Source organism: Salarias fasciatus, chromosome 15 (assembly GCF_902148845.1).
Source record: "Salarias fasciatus chromosome 15, fSalaFa1.1, whole genome shotgun sequence".
Classification (NCBI taxonomy): Eukaryota; Metazoa; Chordata; class Actinopteri; order Blenniiformes; family Blenniidae; genus Salarias; species Salarias fasciatus.
The window spans coordinates 18,525,434-18,549,696 of NC_043759.1; the positions used below are offsets into that span (position 1 = coordinate 18,525,434).

Here is a 24,263-nt window from a genome sequence, read left to right on the forward strand (position 1 = left end):
AACATGAAGTGCTGTGAATGCTTTCTGATGAAGATACAGCCTGTGCACCACCTGTTAAAGAAGAATGAGGACTTTGCTGTGCACGAATCCTCATCCATCAAGGACGGAGTCCACATGTGTGTCCAAATGTGAGGAACAGTGAAGAAATCGTGGTAAAAAGGGAGAGGAAACAACTGAAATTGTTGTGGACCAAATCACTGGGTCCAGAGCCAAAGACAGACGAATCTCAGCTCGAGTTTGGGGATGAAGAGCCTTGTTTGAAATGATCAGCAGCTCAGTAATACTTAGCTAGAATCTGAGGATACAGGAATGGCACATTGAGCTGAAGGATGGAATCAGTGCTGTCAGTCTGATTCATAAACACATGGTGCAGGTGATATGGCATTTCACATACTTCATTACCAAACTTAAAAATTGATGGGGTCAGATGTGTCTTTGAACACAGTTTACCTTCTAAGGATGCAAGTTAAAGCTGGAGCTTGCAAAGAAGAAACCAGATGCAAACAGAATCCTCACAGGTCATGTGGAATTAGGGTTGTCGTCGTCTTACGGTTCCTGCAAAGCTGCTGCTAACCTAGATGTGTGAGCTGAGCACTCCATTACCCGTATTTAACAACTGTGAGAATCACTGAAGCACCCTGAAGGCCCTTTATTTGACAACAGTGAGGTTTGTGAACTGAGGCAGCGACACTGGTGAGAACGACTGAGAGGGCGCCGCTGAAGGGTCAGGTGAGAAAGTGGAGCCGCTGGAAAATGTCGCACACAAAACTCACTCATGCCAGTGTCAGAATAAGTTAGAAATCCTCAGCAAGGCGCAGATTTTAACCCCTTTGTACCGGCTTCATAAACATTCCAGCAGTTACTCTTATCCACTGCAGCTCAACACTGCCCCCTAACGACAACACACGTTCACTGAATACTAAAACTGCCTCATTGTCCTTTTAACGTGGGGTTCATAATGAAGAATCAGAATTTGTTTTACTCGACACTGAACAGGTTTTATTAAAAGATTTAGTTTCTTGACAAAGGAAAAACACAAATAAACAATAATGTAATTACATGAAATAAAATCAGATTTTGACTTGTCTTAACTTTCCTTCATAAAGACTTCAGAAGCGCATTTAGACCTCAGAGCACAACGGGTAAAAAAAGAAAGCTGTAAACAAATTAAAGGAAGTTTTGGTTGCAAAATCCCCTGACACGTATTAAAGTAGACACATTAGGATCATTTTAGTAAAAATAAGCATAATATAAAAAGTGCAGTATCAAGTGATTCCCTTGGAAGGTGCTCCGAAAACACAGGTGAAAGATTGAAAGTGGATGAAATCGCCCCTCTTTGGTGTCTGAAATTATTGTGTGCAGGAAATCAATGACAGTGTGTCCTTACAGGTTTGGCTTAAGGTGAAGAGTATTGATCATTTTCTGAGAGGTTTTTAACAAACAAACGTTCGACGAACAACATCAAAAGCGCCTTGTCCGTGCTGCTCTGGTACAGAATACATTTCCAGTCACTGTTAAATTTTGCACAAAGCCCTTCAAAATGTACACACTTGTACCGTTAACTGACGGAATATTTCATAGCAGGAAGTAGAAACCAAACCACGGGACTCAGTGAGTTCAGACTCGTGAGAAGAGCTGATTGATCATCGAGGCCCACGAGAGTCACTGTTGTAATAAAATAATTCAAGCTTCTGATGAGCTGTCCTCCACCGGGCTGGAGCTCCAGGCAGAGCTGTGGGTCGGACTGCCCTCTGTGGAGCCGTAGGACGGCGGCGGCGGCGCCTTCGTCCCCTGTGTGCCACTCACCGGTGATTTAGGATTAAGGACTCTGGGAAGGTAAACCTGGAAGTAAACAGCAGAGCCGTTGTCAGTGCTGACTCTGCGGATCATTTATGTCCCGTTTTGACGTCTTTAATGCTGCACACACACACACACTGACAAACACAGTCGGTCAATACTTAGTTAATGACTAACGTAAGAAGGATGATGGGCTGGACAACTGAATGTACAGTGAGGTTACAGAGAGGCCACACTGTCTGATCTTTATTTATGCTGAGGAATGTGTTGAAGAAGTACAGCACCTTGGTGTTTTCCTCCACTCCCTCTGCTTGATCCTCGTCGCTCTCTTTCACCTGACAGAGAGAACAAATAATGTGGAGGCTCGCGGTGAGGGATGACATAAAAGCAACGGCGTATTCACACACTTTAAAAAAAAAAACAAACAAAACACTCACCTCATAGTTGTGCGGACTGAGGTACTTAAAATTTCCAAAGCAAGTGTAGCTGATACAGATGAAGACGGTGACAACCAGAACCACCAGGGTGAACATAGATGTGGCCGTCCAGAAACCTGCAACATCAAACACACATCAGCTTCAAAGGAGATTCTTAACTAACTCAGCCTCTTTCATAAACACAATACAAAGGTTATGTGTATTAGCCTAAGAGAAAAAAAAATTGTATAAAGCTGTATTTAATACAGGTTTCCCTTATTTACTCCTTGGTACAGTTTTCAATAAAACATTTGGTTTTTAACACCTCAGGAGGCTTTGCATTGATGCCTTGCCTAAACCTAACCTTAGTCTAACATTTAAACATGTCTTCAACTCAAAACTGAATGAATTTCAGTATAAAGCAAATGAGCAGGTTTAGATCCCTGTAGCAGCAAGACATAAGAGCCCAAACACCAGGATGGTTTCCTACCTGCTCTGAGGACAGAGAAGAAGTAAAGCCAGATCAGGCAGATGATGGGTGCAGCCAGGGCTTGATTGACGGCTCCCAGGTGGACCTGGCGGTCCAGGCGGGCAGGCAGGTACGCGAAGTACAGGTTGTGTCTGTCCACCAGGTGCTTCAGCAGCATGTAGAGGAGACCTGCGAGGGACGCGGGACGGTTAGGGAGCTCAATGTGGAAAGCCACGTCTTATAGAACTGAGATGCAAAGGAGCAAGAATGAAGTAAATCTTCCAGAGAATAAACAGATAGATGTGTGTGTGTGTAAGTGCATGTGTGTGTTCTCACCAAAAGGCACAATTATCGGGCAAATGATGCTGTAAGCCATGATGACCGTAAACACGCAGAGGTTCCAGCCGTACATGGCTCCATACTCAAACTCGTAGGCCTGGTTCTGTTAAACAGAGGCCCAAACAAGTCGTAAATATTGAGGGGAGACTCCGAAAGCAAAGAAAACATTTCAGTGAGTCGAGTTTACAAGGAGAGAAAGCAGAGCATACATCAGTGTCGACAGAAGCGCATCAAGACCGTCTTAAACTAATCACTGGAGTCACTTGTTGACCAAAATATTTTCTTTTAGCCTAGATCAAGTTGATGATAATAATCAGCTGGTGATTCAAATGCGGTTTTACTCTCATGGTACAGCAGCATGTTTTAATGGTTTTCATATTCTTATTCGCTCAAGATCAAGGTTGTAAATCGCCTGGTTTTATTTCCTTTACTTCCTTGTAAAGCACTGTGCAACGTTGTTGTGCAAAGCAAAAAGTATTTCTGACGGAGCAGGGCTGCTGATAGCAGTTCACAAACCTGTTTGACATATTTCCTTTCTGCCGCAGAGCGAGCGCACGTCATGCGGATGGTGTACAGCAGTAAACCTGGCAGCCGCAGCAGCTCCATGCCGGAGCCCACCAGCGCCGCTGCAATCACGTAGTTCACAAAGAAAGCCCCTTGGTCAGGTAGGAACACACACCTGATCCCAGCAGAAGGGGGAAACATGGAGAAGGGACAATAAGGACGTTAGTGGGATGATAGAAGACACATGTTGTATTCGTCATACATTTTTCTGACCAATAAGTTCAACATTTGTGTCAACATAAAAAAAAAATTTGAACCTATTTCTAGTATCATGAATTAAATATGGGTAAAACGTTGGATCATCAAAACACTGAAAGTATAGAAAAATACTCTGGTGTGGATTTTATTGTGCTTTTTTTTCTTACTGGACTAAGAAAATAAACAGAAGAAAAAGGATTACTCACTCAAACCGCAGTTTTCCACCTGCCAGAAACTCTTTATCAAACAGCCATCGGAAAAACACTGCAAGACTGACCAGGAAAAACACACAAAAACAGTTGTGAATTTACGCCAATGCGTCTCTCACCCAGCTACGAAATGCATCATTTCACTTCGAATTACTTGTCTTGAGTTAACTTACGATCACAATTTCACCTGCTTTGACTTTTTATTTTGCAAGATAAAAACGCTGGATCCCATTTTATTCATGTATCTCTGATTAGTATGACTGAATTAATGATTCACTTAGAGCAAGGGTGTCAAACGTAAGGTCACTGGCCCATGAGAGAATCAACATTAAAATTGACTGGATATTGAGATTGTAGTCATTTTTTTTCCTTTGTGAATATGTAGACATTTTCATCATGTACACTCTGCGCCACAAAAAAGACAAATTTGATGAAACTGGGCTGTATGTGGCCCCTGAACATCCACGACTGAGAAAAATGTTGCTGACTTGATACCTGGTGAGTCCCAGAGAGGGGAGGATGAGAACCATGAAGAGCAGGAAGAAGTACAGCTTCCGCATCATGCTCAGCTGCTCTCTGGACCTGAAACAAACAGCGGTGAACTAAAAACAAGTTCGGCTGACAGGAACCTGTGTGTGTGTGTGTCTGTGTTTGTGACACCTGCTCCAGTGGGCCTCTCCCAGTGTTGAGTAGTAAACTATCGTGGGCAGCAAGGCAGAGAAGGACCACAGCAGCAGAGTGGGGAAAAACTGACTGATGATGGGACTCTGGGGACAAAAAAACACAAGACGCCGTCAACATTTGCAGCTCTGAAAGCTAAACCCGTGGCCGTGGCCGTGGCCGTGGCGTGCGGCTGCACATGCGTGTCTCACGTTTAGATAGGCGATGGGCTTCGTCACGTTGAACTTGTCCATGGTGTTGATGATGATGGTGGGAGTTGTGAGGAAGGTGAGCAGGAGGAAAAGGAGGATGTTTAGCATGATGTAGCGTGTATACCAGAGAACGCCCCCCACGGAGAGATTGTCCCTGTGAGGAAACACAAGAGGCAGAGCGAGTGAGGGAGAGAGACGGAGAAAACAAGTCTCTGTCTTTAAAACACAAGTGAGCGTCGGCTCTAACAGGCCAGGTTTTAAATGTGTGCCCGATCATGCCGCTCATCAAGCTGTGACCTTCCCACAATGATGCAGAGCCTCCACTAGGGGGCGCCTCCCCCACTTTGGGAATCTGGTTTAACAATGCCTTTAAGTAGGTTGGTGTGTTTTTCATAATCAGGGTTTGTTATTTTCATATCAGTATAATATTTTATAATATGAATTCTGTTCTCCCAAATGAAGTAAAATCAAAACCTAATTTTTTATGACCTTAACTTTTGTCATCTGGCTTCAGTTAAGTACCATGCGATTTCAATAAAAAAATGTTGTAATATTAAATGTTAACTGTCTGCAGAAGTTCAGCTCTTATCAAGTCATATGATGCACCCGGTTACGAAGAAGGGGGTTTCAGACCTTACCAGAACACGTTTTTGGGATGTGGTGCAAAACTGACGCGCCACTTGTTCACTTTCAGAGCCTTGCTGTGAGACGAGGGCTGGCGCTCCCTCCCACAGCACCAGGCGGTGCCTCCACAGTCCAGCGCGTTGAAGTCCTTCAGAATACTGCAGCGGGTAAAAACATGGAGTAAGATATAAACATTATTTGACACGCGTTTGACAGGAGAAGTCACATTAAGGCCCTTTTTCATCACTAAATAAAGTCATGAGGAACCAGTAAACATCAGAGATAAGAGTTGAGCTCAGGCCAGACCACGAGCAACTGCTGTGCTCTTTATCAGAAGTCTGGAGCTTTCTGTCGCTGCCACAACAAAACACACTGAATCGCTGGTATTGATTTTAGAAAAACACGCCATTAAACTGGTACTCACAACTTGGCCATAGCCTCGTTCTGTAAAGTGACAAACGCGAGTCCCAGCGGGTTCTCCGGCACCAGCTCCACCTGCTGCCTCACCTCCTCCAGCAGCTCTTTCTCCTGGGTGCTGTAGTACTCTATGGCATCAACCTGACAGGACACAACACTCCAGTTACACTCACAGGTTTTCTCTAGTCTGTATCCTGTTTCCTCATTTTCCGTACATTAAGGATTTAGACGAAAAGCGTTCACGCACTTTCACTTCCCTCATACTCACCCTCTCACAGCTTCTACAGCAACAGAGGTGACCACACAAACGTGGGCTGATCAGGTCGCGCTTCCCAGTTTTCTCCAAGATGCGCTCGTAGTAGCGCAGGTTTTTCCCAGCTCGTATCCTGGTTAAGAAATAAACAATAAAAAAAAAACCATCTCAACACAATGAATACTAAAGAGTGATACAGTGCTACTTCTGAGTTACATGGCACCGCCCTGTTTGTCTATTTACTCGTCGTTGGGATATTTAAGCAGAGAACCCACTAATTATACATTAATTAAACATTACACCATCATTCTTGATTTATTACCTTTCCTTATCAAGCTGCATTAGTTTGGAGACATCATAAGCCAGAGTCACAGCACAAACTTGGCAGGAAGGGTACGCCTCTCTGCAAAGGAAGGAAAATAAATCGAAACAAAATGTCCCTGTAACCACTTCCATACTTCATAGGTCACTTTTCTCACGTAAAATGGGTCTTCACTGCTTCCTCTGTCGCCGTTTTAGGAACTGAAGACACAAACAAGGTGTTCCTGGCCTAGGACAAACAAAAAAAGACAAAATATGTAATGCTTGCTATATTCATTAATTCAGGCAAGAATGAATGAAATGAATGAATGAAATAAACCATGTTGTCACGAGGGACTCACCGTCTCTCGGCGCATTTCTTTCATTTGTGAGGTGTGCCGTCGCAGCAGCACCACGGTCAGGGCCAGGTAGATCACAGCGAACACTGTGTGCAGCCACAGCAGGCTGTTCCTGAAGGCAAAACAAGCAGTGAATGAACACCGACGACAGTTACGCAGTTTAAAGTCGTCGTTTCTTTGTATTTCTGCAGCACATTCACCCTTTTTGAAGATTCCCAATAGTTGTCTGTCCAAAACGCTGAGGATCGCTTGCTGAAAATAAATAAATAAATATGTGAAGCAGAGTAGCAGTTTTAAATTTATATGCATTCAAGTGCAAAGCCAGTGACTGAATAAGACGAAACAGTGCAGTTCTTTTGTTTTGAGCATTTGATTGAAATATTTTCTGGGTGTGGTGTAAAACCTACTCAGCAGGTCTCCGGTCATGTTGACAGGCAGTATGATCGCGATGGAGGTGATGGTGATAATCACCAGCAGGACGATCAGATGGCGCTGGAAGGACAGGTAGTGAACGGCGTCCATGCCGCACCTGGCTTTTATCTGCTCGTCACTGAAACACAGACGCATACAGTAAAATGTACCCTCACTGTAGTGCAGACACTGTCTCCTGTATGAGGAAGCATGAGGAAGAACATGCAAACACTTACTTCATTCTGAGGATATAAGGCAGCCAAGAGCAGAATCCCTGAGGGAAAAAAAACAAAATCCGTGAACTGGTGGCCTGTCAAGGTTGTCCTCGACCTTCACACAGATTTAGCCACGATTTGGGTGGTTGATGGAGGGATAATTTGATCATTTGAGTTTTTTTTTTTTTTTTTTTTCTGTCTGAAAGCGATGTGCTCTCGAACAGCTCCTGTTACCAAAGTATTTCTGCCTGATGCGCTGACAGTGATGGCAGAAGCTTTGTGTCACGTACCAATTCGTGCTCGGTCTCATCCACGCTGGACACGATGGACGACATCCGTCCATAGCGGCGGTGCATCGACTCAGTGAACCTAAACAGACGCAGATTGAAGAGGACGTTAAACTAACAGAGAAAGCTGAAACAAGAAGTATACTTAAAAATCCTGCTGTGCTCAAATTCATTCTATAAAGTAGGTTTAAAAGTAAGAAAGTTTCAGCACTGAAAGTGGGGAGTTGTGTGAAGCTGTGAACCGACCCCTCATTGTCTGCAACGAGAGCGAGACGGCCGTAATCCCAGAACTTCTTCCTGATGATAGAGAACAGGATCACCAGCACCTGTAGGGAATGAGAAACACCTATTTATCACCATTCTGCATTTGAAAGATTTATTTAACTTCTTAAAAATCATGAAGAAAATATCCACTGAATAGAGTGATTCTGAGTTCAAGACAGAAAAATAACTGAGGTCACAAGATTTATAATCTGTTATTTGATAACATCTAAGGCCAGCTAATGGGAACATACCAGGAAGACGCAGAAGTTGAGGAGCAGGACAACTGGCACGCCTCCAAAATCCAGTCCGGTCAGGACAGTGCTCTGCTTGGGGCTGTAGCAGCCGCTGTTGTCTGAGAAGTTTGAAGGATCAGAACCATTGTTGACCAGCAGAGGCCACTGCTCCCACAGCAAGGACGACATGGCTGGAGGGGGCCCAGCAGTGTGTCTGCACAGGGAGGAAAAAAGATTGGAGGGGTTTTTTTTTTCAGTGTCAACCTTGAGGCTACTGCTATCAGGCCTGTGTGGCTGACATAGAAATCAACTTTAGATTAACTGAGAAAATTCATTCACTTGAGGGACTGTAATCAACATTGCCTCATCTGAAATCATGCCAAAATCAATACCTTCTGTCTGCAAAATAAGAAATGAAGATGCATTTAAATTTAGGGTTTGATTAGCAGAGAAACTGTGACAAAGCAGAAAAGAGATCCGAGCAACATATGACAATGTAGACAGAAATGGATCGCACTTAAGTCTGTGTAAAAATGGGGCAGTGGGATTTTGTTTGGAAAAAACACCCTACAACTGATGCAACAAGTGATTGTTAACAAGTTAGGCGCAGAAAATGTGATTGCTAGATTATTTCTTTGTTGTAACAATGCTTCTTGGCAACAAGTAAATCTTCCGGAACTGGAAATTCTTTTTATTTCCTCCACAGTTGGTGCCGTATTTGTGAAAATCAGAGCACTGATCAATTAATCAGAAAATCGTCTGTGTGAAATCTTCATTAGGCTGCACCACTGGATAAAAAGTGCTTGCAGTGTTTCATGATTCATGATTGACATCTCAGAGGCTTTTGGCTTTTTTAAAACAACATTTTATTTTCCGCAGCATCAAGATTATAGTGGCAAATTTCACTGATTAGCATACTTCAGACCGGCTGTGAGAATCAATTGGTGTTTTTGTTTTTCTTTTGAAGGCCGCTTTTTCCTTTATCTCACATTATATCTCTGGAGTGTTTTATGAATCCATTACTCTAAAAGCCCCATTTCTCATATTGAGGCTGCCAGAGCTGAATCTGTTCACCACTTCATTTGTTGTTCCGTAGTTGGCTTTTTACCACTGAATTACATTTGGATAAATTACCTGCTAATTTTTTACATAAAATCTCAATGTTCACAAAAGTGGTGTATTGGTGCTTTCACAGCATGCCACCACAGAGACATTTTTCATTAATAATCATCATTAATGTGAATATTAGTAGCTTCATAAGTCAGAAGTTCAAATCACCGTTAAAATCAACGGCATTAAGCCACTTAGATTCAAACATTATTTAGTGTCATTCACGGATACAGCCTCGTTACACTTCTTCAGAGTCTGGAAAAGATCTAAAAACTGTACTTGAGTCCCGTGGAGGGGAAGCGGCTGATTGCAACAGAGAGGCAAAAGTTACAGCATCACTCTGACCGAGGAGCGTTAACATGAGAATCATATGATACAAATTATGTGTGACTCCTTCCTTCCTGAAGCTGCAGACAAAGTTACACAACTTTGTGTAAAAGATATATACATTTAACAGCTAAAACACTGACTTAGAGATGATTAGTGTATGTTTCAAACTGAAGAGTGAACCCCTGTGTTAGAATGAAGAATGTGAGACATTCGATCTATGTTAATTATAAAATCACCATGGGGCAGCATCGGGCTCAGCAGTGGCTGAAAGCTGTGTGGGTGGATGTAACGCCCTTTTAAAATACCTTTCAAAACTACATGCAACTAAATGCATTACATCTTTTATGATCCGATGTGAACCTTGTGACAACAGTGAGGAAAATTACATGGGAGTGTTTGCATCAGGATGAAGAGTAAAGCTTGTTGCAGAAGAATCCTCTCATTTGATGAGTGATGACAATATATATCTGCACAAATTTCAGCCCAAGTGTAAAAAAGCTTTCTGTGCATAGAGGACATGTACTCTAGCTTATCTGAGGTGGCAGACCGAGACGTCACTGATGAATGTGTTAACAGTTTAGCTTTCTTTGAAGACGCAATGAGATTTGAATTGAAGTCATTGCAGAACTTTGACACTCTGACTTCTTGTTGTTGTTGATAAGGTTTCAGTGTTGGCAGACATACAATTATATTACCGTAATTATTACACCTATGACTTTGTGTGATGTCAGTTTGTAATTGGTCATACTCAGTATTATGTAAGAAACTATTAAACTATTACAAAGAAAAGTGACACAGTCTGGAAAATATGCTACGACGTTAAAGTTAGTGATTAACATATCAGAGTGGGTTTCTAAAACTGGATTTTGAGATTACACAGCGACTACAATGTCTGAAATCACGGTTCCTGAAAGATTGCTTTCACATCTTAGGCAAAATGCAAAAATCGATCATTGTGTCTCGTTGAGTGATTACATAACAGTACCATTCTTCTCATTACTTCAATTACATGTGAAAAAACTGTTGTCAGACATACTCAAGCCAAAGCACAACTTACTTTTTTCAAAATTCTCAAAATATTCATTACTTTTTGTTGTGATTCATTTGCTTTGCCACTATCCACCCACATCTGATTTAATTACCAGTAAAAACTATGTTAAAAATGAAGAAAGCAGGACTTTATTCTGCAAAAAAACAATTTCATACCAAAAATGTTCTTACTACAAAAGTTCTAGTTAACACTGTAGATTCAATTTAAATCGTGAGTGTACTCAGAAGTAACGTATGGTTTTAAAAAAACAGAATAGATTGCTTATATACAAGCAAAATACATAGTCGATACAATACTCATGAAGTACCACAAACTACTTCTCAATGTCAGTAATTTGAGTATTTGTAATGGACAACAGTGTGATGTTGTTCCCTGTAGTTTGGGGCCTTTAGATATGAAGTTTGCATGTTCTCCCTGTGAGGTGACTCTGCTCTCCTAACTCAGTACAACATAAGGCTATAATTTCCATCAGTGTGAAAGTAATTGTGTGTCTGTCTGTCTCCCTGTGTTTGCCACCTAGTTGCCTTTCACTACAGCAGGGATGCCAAACACATCTTAGTTCAGTACTCACTTTGAGGGGTCCACACTGGTAAAGTAGTGCCATTACAACCTTTAAATTTAAACAGTGTTTTTTAAAGGTTTTCTTTGTGTCTTTTTCTTGTGTTGCAGCACAGAGTACCTATATGAAAATATCTATTTTAGCAATACCAATGTCAATGAAAAGTGAATTTTAATGATATCTTCTGGTGAAAAATAGAGTGGCGTGCCAAACTGCATCTATAGCTGTTGCAATAAGTGTGTTTTTTTTTGCAAACTTGCCACAACAGTGTGGCTTTAGATCTAGATTGATAGCAGCAAAGAATCTTTCATGGCAGCATCACTGATATCTCAGTTCAGGTCTCAGTTTTGTGTTGTGTTCAATAGTTTTAAGAAGTCCGATTAAATTTTTGATTTTTTTTTTTTTTTTTACAATTTCCCTGGTGGATTGATGACCGGATTGAGGCCTCTTACGGGCATTTTTGGCCAACAGACCTTATGTTTGACACCCATGTATATGCGTAACCCTACAATATCAACAGTGACAGTATGATTAGTTAGTTTTTTTTTTGTTTTTTTTTTACTTTTTTAATTGAACTAAACAAAGAATTAGAGAATTTCGTTATTGAATGATGTGGACTATACGGATTTGAAGGGGAAAAATGTGTGTGTGTGTGTGTGTGTGTGTGTGTGTTCCATGACAGGTCGCGCTGGTCACATATCATAACCCCAGCCTTCTCGCGCCCCACCTATCCTGAAATAGACACACTGAGTCACGCGCGGCGTACTAGCATTATGCTTTTCATAACTTTTCCTTCCTTCGCTGACGTTAAAATGAATTAAGGATATAAGATGAACTCGGCAGACCAGCACAGTGGCAGTGAGATCTGTCATTCTCCAGACAGCCTGCGGGCATTCCTGCTCCTACAGAGAATGAAACTCTTTCTCGAGCAGCTGAAACGACTTTGTGATATTTATAAACACGCGCCGAGCCCCGAATTTAACAAATTCTTTCTCTGTTATGTTAAACCGGAAGAGTCGAGCTGCTGAAGTTACCCAACAAGTTTTTTTTTGTTTTTTTCCAACTAAATAAACAAATATTCTTACCACTTCTCACGTCTCCGAGTTAGGTTAACATCCGCTCGGTTTTGTTGTCTTCAGAGGCAAATAAAATCCGCTTTCCTGCGTAAGTTTTCGCTCTTTTAACAGTTCAACCGGTAACTTTGTCTTTTTCCTCCAACAGTAAACTTCTACAGTGAAGTGTGACGGAGCCTCCGGTTCCTCTTCTGCGCATGCGCACAGCGAGAGTAAAACTGAAGGCTGCTGTTGCTCTGGGGCTGGTGGAGGGTGTGATCAGCCTTTCCACTGAGAGGCTCACTAATGGAAAATAGGAAGGCAGAGGACAGAATTTCTAACACTTTCACACTTTTACGCTCCTTTTGTTCTCATTCAAGATCACCCAGTTTGTTTATTCTGTTTTTATAGCAAGACATACATATGTATATATATATATATATATATATATATATATATATATATATATATATATATATATATATATATGTATATAAAATTGTTTCTTGAAATTCTTTCCAATACATTGTTTTGTGTTTTGCGTAGTATAATTTTGCTATGTTGTTATTATACTTTTATTCTACTTGTAAATTAAATTATTTTAGTGGAGCAATGACCGAACAGACTGTTTACTATTTGTATAACTATTTTATACAGCCTCTTTAAAATGAAAGTTTTAACCAAGCAGGGCAATCAAATTTTATGGTAATGAATACTATCTGATAAAATTGAATTACAGCATTAAAATATGCAAAACAAAGACAAGTGACAAGCTGGATTTACCAGTCAGGCAGTGGATGTTACTTAACGGGTTATAAAAGCTAGTGAGAGAAGTTTATGGCTTTCAATATTGCTCCATATACATTATAGTGAGGATTTTCATCTGTCAGCTCATCAATCCTGGCCTTTTGGCTCTCATCTGCCGTGATCTTCTGTCATATCGCACTCTCTCTGTCGGTGTCACAGGCCGGCGTGTTGAGGCAGACGGAATGGTTGTTATCCTCTCCCCAGGCTGTAGCGTCCTGTTTTGTCAGATATTGCAAAGTGAAAAATGGTGTGAAGTGGTAAACGTGGTAAACAGTTCAAAATCCTGTTATAGTCATGGAGTTATCGCCAAGCTCATTGCCATCAGAGCCACAGGCTGATTGAAGACTCAAACTGGTCATTAGACAATTTTACAATCAATGTGGTGCCACTTTGTTCACAAATTTGGTTTGTTAGGTATCTTTTATGCCATTTTAACTGTGCAGTAACTAAAACAAAAATTCAGTTGAAATCATTCTATTTGCCTATTTTTATTTGTGTTTTATCCAGTGCAGTGTTGGTTCCAGTTCTAGTCTGTCACAGGATAAACACACAGAGAGACAGACACACTCACTCACTGACATTCATTTACAGTCAAGCAATCTCAAATGCTTTTTTGAGCAATGAGGAGAGAGAAGAGGAGAAAAACTATTCACACACAGGGTTGATATGCAAACTCGGCACAAAAATTCCACCAAGCCCAAACTCGAACCAGGAACATTCTCTCTGTGAGGTAGAGAGCGCTCAGAAAAGTTTTGAAAAGCAACGACAAGGAGATTTTACTATTTAATAAACTACACACTAATGGATAGATTGAAGACTCTCCCCTTTGCAGTTGCTTCCTTTTGGAGATCTTAAAGGTGACTGATTATTGATTACCTCTATTTTATAACCTTAAGAAAACAAATAAAGCAGAAACAAAGACACAGCACCAGTTCGCTCTTTGTGTGTGCTTTTTGAGATGTTAACATGAGCATTTCACACAGTGAGATGGAAGAAATTAAGAGAAGATGCAGCAGAATAGTGGTGAGAAAGCACACATGTGTCCTACAGCTCTGGCGACATTCCATTTCAGTGAACACACCCAAAGACGTCAGCCGCTCCGACTGTCATGTATAGAAACCGGAGCAGATCAGTGTGACTTCAAACTACTACCAGACCCTTTGTGACTGCTGCCGTCTCGTTTGATTGGCGATTTGGCAGCGCCGTACCTCGCCGGATTTTCGTAAAAAGAAATTAGCATAACATCAGACGCGGCGTGGTGAATGTGGATTGTTCCACATTGGAGACATCACATGAGATGTGTTGTGCTGGTTTGTAGGACAGAGCATCGCTAACCAATGTCACGGGCTCCTATCAGATGTGCCAGTGGTCAAATTAACGAATCCAATGCAATTAGTCATTCTATTTACTGTGCGATTCGGTGGCGGCTCTGAGCACGCCTCCCTCTCTTCCTCCTTCACTCTCTATTTTCTCTAGTTTTCCATTATGGGATTTTCTGTTTATCTGTTGTGGTCTTGACTGCTCATTTCTGCTTCCCATGTCTTGCTGTGTGTATTTGTGTGTGTTTCTCGTCTCTGTGTGAATGTGTACACACACAGAGGTAACTGTTGTCAGCGTGTGTGTGCACCAACATCAGTGTGTGTGTGTGTGTGTGTGTGTGTGTGTGTGTGTGTGTGGTGACTGTTCATGCCTCACTGTGGGACGCGTTGATTAGTGCTCACTGCAGCTCAGCTCCCAGCTGTCCTTGCGGCTGGCCGCTGATTGAAACCAATCAGGCCTGCGATGGCCCCATCGCAGTGACCCCTCACCCCTCCCACCCCCGGCCTAATCACCTGCTGATTGGCCCACGCAGGGCCCCCTCCCGTTGGCACGGAAGGTTAATTTGACCGGCGGATGAAGGCTCCGGGAGGGAATAGGAACGTGCGCTGGGTGATATTGCATGGATATAGCCCACCTGTCAATCAGAGCCACTTAAAGAGGAGCAGCGAGGGAAACACTGACAGCCAGGCAGGAAGAGACACCACGATGGCGAGGGAGGAAAGGAGGGAAGGTACCACGAAGTGGCTTTAAGACATTTTACCCACACTTCAGCTTGCTTTGGGAAGCAGCCTTGTTTTGTCACATTAAAAGTGTGCTCAATCACTCGTGGTAATAGAGTCATCTCAGGAGACCACAGATGTGCCGGAAAGATCTGGAAGGACTATCTGGAGTGCTCTCTACTACCAAGAACACAATTGTTGACTTTTTTTTTGTGTGTGTGTTTTTACTCTAAGGAGTTCATTATTTTAACACTAATTAATAAAGAAATCTTTCTTACTTTGGTTTAAATGCTCCTATTAATCATTAAAACAAGTAAACACAACAATCGTAAATTGGATCCAACGTTATAATCCTGAGATATAGACATCCAAAAGGAAGTAAAATTAAAATCAGCAGTATTAGTCAGCAATGTCAAACATAAGGCACGTGGGCCAACATCGTCCCCCGAGAGGCTCTGATCGGGCCCAGGAAACGACGAAGCAAATTGTGAGATGTTGAGTCCAAAGAAGCTATCAAGTTTTCAACACAGTTTTCTGAAGAGTAGTAGTAGTAGTAGTAGTAGTAGTAGTAGTAGTGGACACAACACAACACTTTGACCCAGGCTGGGGTGTCAGTGACACTGCCAGGAAAACAAGCTGCCAAACACGGTGGCTATAAGAGAAGGTTTTCAGTACTAATTATTTGGTTTTGCAACAATACAGTTATTTTTATAGCGTATCGTCTGTGCTACAGCAAATATTTTTTTTTTTAAACAAGCTTTTATACGTTATTACGGCAGTTTCACCAGTCCAGCCCACTCGAGATGAATTTCAGGTGTACGTGGCGACTGAATGAGTTTGACTTGACACCCCTGTATGATGTGCATTTAACGTAATGCGTGCATTTATGACAATTCACTGATTTATTAGCTCTAAATGATCAGATGGGCAGGATGTGAATTTCCCATCCATGTGACCTTTTTTTTTTTCTGCCTTTTCTGTGCTGTGTTCTGTTTACTGTACATTAAATATGGTGTTATGCAGACGTTTCTCCAGGGGGTGGCGGTGTTGCATTCAATGTGGGGAGATCCATCCATTATAATATAATCTATAGGTAGTTTAGCTTCAAAAACTATAATGTGTTTTAAAACTTTTAAAGTTTATATCACAATTTACACACACGCACATGGATACTGTACAGTATGTTATTACTCCAGCCCTTGTTGATTCTAAGAACAACTTCAAACTGTTCCTCATGAGATGTATCAGCAGCTTTATGTTTTCTGGAGGCGTTGCCACAGACTGAGAAGCAACAACAACAAATCTAACAAGTTGAACATTTTTATTCAAACTTTTGAGGAACTTATCTGCTGCAGCATAACTCTTATTCACGTTAAGCTTTGAAAAACGGTATATTTTGCTCAGGGGGAACTGTGGTTCCCATTTAGAGCTAAATATATATGTATATATATATATGTGTAATCAACAAAGTGGTACCGGCAGTCTACCTCAGACACATCCCTCCACCCTCAGCAATTTGACGACATCACACACACCTTCCCCCTACAGTGGTCTGACTCTCCTTAGCCATGTCAGTCCGTAGATTTCTTCCTCCTATCGTGTGTGTGTCTGTCTGTGTGTGTGTGTGTGTGTGTGTGTGTGTGTGTGTGTGTGTGTGTGTGTGTGTGTGTGTGTGTGTGTGTGTGTGTGTGTCTGTGTGTGTGTATGTGTGTGTGTGTGTGTGTGTGTGTGTGTGTGTGCAGTTTGTGGCAGGTTCTTCTCTCTCCTAGTCTCTGGTGGGCAGAATAATGTTGCCAGATTACCATATCATTACCATATCATTTCCATGTCATTATCTTTCTGCTGCCTGTGACACATTTGTGTGTATGTGTGTGTTTGTGTGTGTTTCAGCGTGCGTGTCTGCGTGCGTGTGGCTGAGACACAGAAACAGTTGAAGATCTGATGCAAAGTTCACACACACACACACACACACACACACACACACACACACACACACACACACACACACACACACACACACACAAACACACACACCCTCCCACAGGAAAACACACATCCCTGTGACATGCTCCCTCTGTTTTTCACTGTCACAGTGTATCTCTCTATCTTTGTCCCCACACCCATGTAAGCACGTCATAATTCTCAATAATCTGCCATTCATAATCCTTGTTTGCATATTTGTTTGTGTTAATCTAAACGCCAATTAACGCTAACCTGTTGGTGCAAGGGGCACAAAAGACACCCCGGAAACAACCAACCCCGGAGAGATGAATGGGCTGTGCACGCAGGGTGGGAACTCCGTTTCGAACTGCTCTTCGCTAATTGAGTGACACATCATATTCAGACCACATTTCATCTTTAACTGCTGTTGGGGTTGAAGTTGATGATATGATTTGTAGATTGACAGTGAACAATTGGCCGTGGAGTGAAAGGAAGGATTCCCATGTTTATTCGCCTCTTAAATATGAATACGTTGAGCTGTGAGCGGACTATTAAGTCATGAATAAATTGATGATATATGATTGCACTGAGAAAAAAAAAAAATCCAGTTGAATTCCAAATGATACTGACTAAACAACAACTAATTGACTCTTTATTTTTTGCACCATAATGCATGAAATCTTGTTCTTTGGCTGTGAGATCCTTGTAAATCAATAATAAGAAATGTGTGAGTTGCTGACGTGGTAAACCAGCTCATGGTTATTTGCCTTGTCTGTTTATCTACAAACTCAGTAATCAAATCAAAATTCATTGGAGCAAGACACCACGAAGGATTTTGTCCCTCAAAAAATGAATGTTCTAAAAGTGCTGTAGCCCTGAGCGCAGTACGACGAACACACACTTTGGATAAATGATAATTTGACATCTTTTGTACACAGCCAGAGATGCTGCAGTAATGAAGAACAGAACGCCCTCCCCCTGTAAAACAGTCAGTCAGCCATTCTGGCTCCAGTTTTCACCCCACAAAGTCAGCCATTTTGGGGTCTGCAGATGCCAGAAAGAGCCCATTTAGCGAGGGGAGCATGTTTGGGGTCGTGCCCTTGTTTACACGGGGAGCCAGAGCTGATGGTTTTAAAATGGCGTCCAGATGGTGACAGAGGCTTGATTGCAGCTGAGGGGGCTTCTGCGTCCCGCCCACTCCTGCTGTCCAGCTACTTTCGCTCAAGCTGCATCTCTCTATCTGCTCCCTCGTCCTCTTATCATCAAGCTACCACTCCTGTTTTATCACTCCATCCTCTGTCCAACAGTGCTCACAGCTATTATTGTGTGGCTCCACTGTGAGATGCGTCTTTATGTTATCTCTGCTCCTGGTTCATTCCCTCTTCTCTTCCTTTTAGCTCTTTTTTCACTTATAGAATCTTTTGCTCCCTCTTATTCGAACACCGCTGCCACACACACACACACACACACACTTGCAGGTGATGCACAGCAGCGTGTGATGGATTGGATAACCCGTTGTTAAATTACAGTGTCGACGGCAAAAGCATGAGCTTAAATAAGAGTGCAGCGTATTAAGACGGAAAGGAGGGAAAAAGGAGGAGATACATAGTTTGATGAATGGAGACGGAGGGAGAGCAGGTGGAGGGAGAGCCCCAGTCAGTCTCAGGCTCTCTCTCTGTGCGTTCGGTGTTCGCCTGATAACTTCAGAAGGGCGGGAAAAGATAGATGACGGGGGGAAAGAGATTGAAAAGTAAGGCAGGAGACGCGGAGGGATTGGGGGTGAGAGATGTAAAAGTGGGAGGAAAGCTCATTGGGAGTGCATGATAGAAAAAAGGAGTGTGTGTGTGTGTGTGTATGTGTGTGTGTGTGTGTGTGGGGGGGGGGGGGGGTGTGAGAGGGCGGGCCACAGTAGATACAGATGTTGTGATTGTGTTTTTGTCAGTGTGAAATATGATTAGTGTTCCCTCTCATTAGGGAGCTGATCACCACACACACACACACACACACACACACACACACACATACACACACACACTGGGAAAGCGAATGCGAATGGGGTAAGCATGAGCGTTTCAGAATGTTTTCAGTGTGACCTGCATGTGTCTTGCGAGTGTGCATTTTGCACATTTCAACTTGTCTGCGTCTCCGTGCGGCCGTGCGAGTGATTTCTTGCCTTTCTTGTGTGTTTACGCTGACAAGTGTACCTTCTCTCCCCCATCGTGGTAGCTGGTAAGTGATTCCACAGGCTGTTGGCAGAGCTCCAGCTCAGCTCAGCTCAGAGAGAGAGAGGGAGAAGTGAAGAGAAGGGAAAGGAAAGGGGGAACAAGCAAACAGGAGTGAGAGAAAGAGAGCGAGAGAGAGAGAGGGAGAGAGAGGGAGGCAGCAACTGTGTAATTAGTGGCAGGTTTTTGCAGCCCTCTGCTTCTGTTTAATTAAAAACTGAAAGAGGGAAAGAGGAAACAAGGAAGAAGAGGGAATCTGCTAGAGAGAGAGAGGGAGTGAGAGAGGGAGTTTTGCATGGTTATTCTGTTTTTGCCAGGAGCAGGTGCGAGGCTGGCACTGGGAGAGATGCCCAATAGCTCCAGGCACCATCCACCAGGCTTTTGGGGAAGAATAGTTAAAGAGGTGAACTCCACCAGCAGTTTGATTCATTCAAAAAGTGAATTAATAGTCGACGTGTTGTCTTTCTGCCGGTCTGAGTGATGCACATGCCGGCTGCTGTGCAGTACAGCGATAGTGACAGGGCTGATGTGTGATAATGGATGTGATGGTGGATGAGGCGTTTGATTTTTTTTTTTTCTCTCCTTATCCTGCAGTTGTGTATCAGGGCGATGATGAGTCAGCGATATTGGCAGCAGTCGAGGTGCTGATGAAGAGTTCTCTGTCTTCTCTAACCCAAGGCTACGGATCCATATTGCTGAGCTCGCGCTTTCTCCTCCACAACAAACTCCTTCTTTTGTCTCTTCAGTCCACCTCAACCTCATCGCCAACTTTTTCTGCTGTCATTTGCCTCTGCTTCTTGAGCTTCTTGAGGATCACTGCCTCCCTCTTTTTTTTTTTTTTTTCTGTTCCTCAATTTCACTTTTGTCTTTCTGTTCCCCCACTGCATCTCTCTTTATCTTTCCTCCCTCTGGTGCTCCACATATAGAGGAGCTTCTGCTATCTAGATTGTTTTGTCACGCACTGTTTTCTCGCCTTCACACAGTCCTCACCTTAATGAAACACAGTGACAGAAGCTGCTGCAGCGTTGCTTTCCCAGACACATGCTGACGAGGAAATTGATTTTTCACATCCACTTTTTTTTTTTTAATCCATTCCATTCAAGCCTGTGGCCACATGGGGGCAGCACAACGAGCTGCAAACACGCCTGTCACATGTTATCGCCTGATCCAGTTTATTCAGTTAATGTGTCCCTGTGCTGACCTGGCATAAATCAGTATTAGTATTGATTTAAGGTACTGCTGCAACTGTCTGACAAATAAAAGCAGAATTATCACAAACATGCTGTATGGCTCCGTTTTGGTCTCCGCCACCTCAACAGGGAAAGACGGGAAATCCTTTCCCTCGCCAGGACATAGGCCTGGGTAGGTAGTATCAACCTGTCTGAGGCAGATCTGTTTCTGAGAAAACTTTTTATTATATTTGAGCGTAAATATCAGAACTTTCTCCCACTTAAAGTGGCTCATTCCTTGTTTCAAAAAGTGCAAGAGTTTCACTGAAAAGAATGTGATGGCTGCTGGTAGAGCGGTTGTCTTTCAGTCACAATTAGGGATGTCCGATATTGACTTTTTTGCCGATATCAGATATGCCGATATTGTCCAACTCTCAATTTCCGATTCCGATATCTACCGATATCGATATATGTGGGCTATTTTTCCTCTAAACTAATTCACATATCACATATTTCCTGTTGTGGAATTAACACATGCCTAATTTTATTGTGATGCCCCACTGGATGCATTCTCAAATGCAACAAGGCTTTCCAAAAGTAAACATTGTCTGTGAAAATTAAGAAAACTACTTCAACTTGAGTTGTGGAAAAAGTGCCATATTTATTTATTTTTAAATTGTCTCAAACAACAGTTTGGATCACACTGTCTGAGATATTCTTGACAATGCTCCTTACAAATAGGGCAAATTTGACTTCTTCACACATTGTAAAACATTGTACCTGTAGAACTACGTGCAGCATGTAACTAAAATAACAACTAAATAAACTAAAATAACAGACAGGCTACTCTTCTTCTTGCAGTGTTAATTTAGCCTGCATTTGTAGGCTGCTTCATGGACTATTTCTTTCACTAAAACTCAATCACCTTAATTGAATTAATTCACAATCAATGTGGCAACTAAACTGTACAAATTTGAAAACTGCACATTTCTTTGAGCTACAAACAATACTTTGGCATTTGGTAAAGTGCAAAACAAGGAAACATTTTAAAGTGCAAAATAAATACAAGCCCATTACTTGGGCTAATGCAATCATTGAAATTATAAGCTGGGCACAATCAGCACTGCTCCACATGAGCATAAGAACAAGGAAGGCACAAAGTTTCAGTCCAGACCTTCCAGAGTAGTAAACAAAGTCCTTCTTCAAGTGAACAAGGCTAAAAGTCCGACTGGCCTTCATAACAGGCCATAACTTTGCCAACACAATCATCATAAACTGGGCTCAGTCAACCCTGCTCTTTCGTATGAGTAACAAAAAGGTGCAAATATAAACAAGAAAGGCACAAAAAATAAAAACAGCTTCAGGCCAGACAAGTAAACATGACGCTCCTTTTGAAGTGCAATAAATGAGGCTGAAAGACTGATGCTGACTCGCCTCTATGACTGGTCTAATTTTTTCCCTTGTCCAGGAGAGGTAGATTTTTCTGAATGAAAATAAGCATCTCAGCATTGTCGCAATGTATGCGATTTCTCTTCTCATCGATGACATTGGAGATGGCGCTGAACAGCCGTTCGCTGTCTACGCTGGTACAGGGTGCAGTGAGGTACTTGCGTGCAACTCGGGCAAGCGCAGGGAAGCGGGCGTGGGTGGACCTCCAGTACTTCAAAGGGCACGCTGTCTTGAGGATGGTGGGTTCTCCCAGGTATGCATACACCTAAAGAAAAAGTCAAAACAAAAACAGAAATAATATTACTTACTTTTCTTCAAAGCACTGACAGCCGAATGTTTATTTTATTCACTTTATGTACATTTTCATGTAAAGCACTCTGCAAATGAAATAAATTTACAATTAAGTTTATTATTTACTCACCTGTGATGCTGTTTCGCCTGTAGTTGCTTGTTTGGTGACATCATTCTCTGCGAGAATTTCTTGGTACATGTCCTGCAGGCTCCCAGTTCGGGCCCTCTTAGGTGGGGGCTCCTGGTCTTCCTGGCCTGGGTCATCTGCACTGGCACCAGCAGCCTTTTCTTGTTGATCATTGCCCACGCTGGCCATTTCATCCACAATCTTCAGCAGCATATTCCGTGCTCCTTCCTTGTTGTCCAGGTCAAAATAACGGTCTTTGTAACGAGCATCAACCATGGTTGCAATTGCATAAAGAGGTTCACTTTGCACACCATTAAAGCGTTTACTGACAGCTTCCAATAGAGCATGTTTGGCTGTTTGCACACCTTTGTCTGATTCATCCATCTTGGCGAGCAGCCGTGTCAGGGATACCACACCAGGGATGACATCTGCAGCAGTGGCCTCCGCAGAGCTGATGTCCTTGGTTAGCTGTTCAAAGGGTTCCAGTACGGTGGTCATCTTCTCCAAAATTCCCCACTGAGTTGCTGTCAGTGTTGTTGGGAGTTCATAATCAGCAGCATACGCACTTAAAACCCTCTTCTGCTCCACCAGGCTCTGCATCATATAATAGGTCGAATTCCACCTGGTGGGGACGTCTTGTTGGAGCTTTTTCACAGGCATATTGAGTTCTTTTTGTATGTCTTCAAAACGACTGCAAGCAAGCGGTGAGTGCTTGAAGTGGCCTACAACTCGCCTCCCCACAGCCAGGGCATCTGCAATGCTGCGTTGAGACAGGGCACCTCCATTCACTGCGAGCTGCAAGGTGTGCGCCATGCAGGGCAGACTTTGGACACCAAACTCTGACGTAGCTTTGGCCATGTTGCGTGCGTTGTCTCTGACTACTACATGCACTTTCTCCTTGCAGATTTTCCATGTTTCAAACATCCCTTCAAAAGCAGATGCGATTGCTTCTGCCGTATGAGACCCACGGCACTCTTGAGAATGAAGCACAGACTTTTTAAGCACAAAATCCTTATCTAGCCATTGAGCAGTCAAGCTCAACATGCTAACCTGGCTAACGCTTGAAGACCAGATATCTGTTGTGAAGCTAATGGATACAGCATCAGCAATTAGCTTCTCGACGTGGCTGTAAACAACACTGTACAGCTCAGGTAAGCAAACATCTGAGAAATACTTGCGATTGGGCATGGCAAAGCGTGGCTCGAGGAACTCCACAAGTTTGGTGAATCCGGCGTCTTGCACGATAGAAAAGGGCTGGTTATCCAGTGCGATACACTCCATGATTTTCTGAGAGATGGCTTTCGCCCTGGGGTGGTCCTTGTTGTATTTTTGTTTTTTCTCGGTTGACTCTTTAAGCGTCAACTGAGTGTTTTTTTTCAGTGCAGCCTGTCTCTGTTGCTTCGTTTCATTACTTTGCTGTACAAATGCCGCGTATCTCTCTGAATGATTCATCCTGAGGTGGGAGATTAAATTCGAAGTATTGAAGGAAGAAGTCTTGGTTCCGCCTCGCATAACCATCGCTTTGCAGTCGTTGCAAATCGCCAGTTTAATATCCGAAGGAGACACTTGGAAATAATTCCAAACCGCAGACATGGTCAGGCACAGAGCTAGCAAGCTTCACGACGCGGTTTGAACAGTGGCGAGGGGCAGCGGGAGCGCTTGTTTTGGTCGCCGACACCGCCAGTGGCGGGCGAAGTTATTTCACTTCCGCATTGGCGGGGGCGCTTGTTTCCGCCCGCCATTCTTGGTCTATGCAGCAAAACAAACGCTCTCGCTGCCCCTCGCCACCGGCCACCACTGATGAGGTCATCATTTGCGCGCCGGTAAATGTCTCGGGAGCCCATAGACCTGTATTTATTCGGCAAAATCAACATGTTATTTTATCGGTT

General features: G+C 42.8%; 2 protein-coding genes across 2 annotated transcripts; both read right to left on the reverse strand.

The window, feature by feature from the left end:
• Positions 1-984: 984 nt before the first annotated feature.
• tmem63a (transmembrane protein 63A) lies at positions 985-12,555 on the reverse strand. The gene is made up of 23 exons (XM_030110466.1): positions 12,363-12,555; positions 8,246-8,441; positions 7,977-8,056; positions 7,734-7,812; positions 7,465-7,502; positions 7,225-7,367; positions 7,018-7,069; positions 6,821-6,929; positions 6,638-6,708; positions 6,481-6,561; positions 6,174-6,291; positions 5,913-6,046; positions 5,503-5,646; positions 4,865-5,018; positions 4,653-4,759; positions 4,488-4,574; positions 3,990-4,055; positions 3,538-3,700; positions 3,019-3,124; positions 2,704-2,871; positions 2,235-2,350; positions 2,082-2,132; positions 985-1,842 (listed from the first exon to the last, which is right to left on the reverse strand). The coding sequence occupies exons 2-23, from the start codon at positions 8,414-8,416 to the stop codon at positions 1,684-1,686; spliced, it is 2,397 nt and encodes a 798-aa protein (XP_029966326.1). The 5' UTR covers positions 8,417-8,441; positions 12,363-12,555; the 3' UTR covers positions 985-1,683.
• An 8,579-nt stretch (positions 12,556-21,134) lies between these two features.
• On the reverse strand, positions 21,135-24,001 carry LOC115401980 (zinc finger BED domain-containing protein 4). Its single transcript, XM_030110385.1, has 2 exons — positions 22,378-24,001; positions 21,135-22,221 (listed from the first exon to the last, which is right to left on the reverse strand). The coding sequence occupies exons 1-2, from the start codon at positions 23,965-23,967 to the stop codon at positions 21,955-21,957; spliced, it is 1,857 nt and encodes a 618-aa protein (XP_029966245.1). The 5' UTR covers positions 23,968-24,001; the 3' UTR covers positions 21,135-21,954.
• Positions 24,002-24,263: the final 262 nt, after the last annotated feature.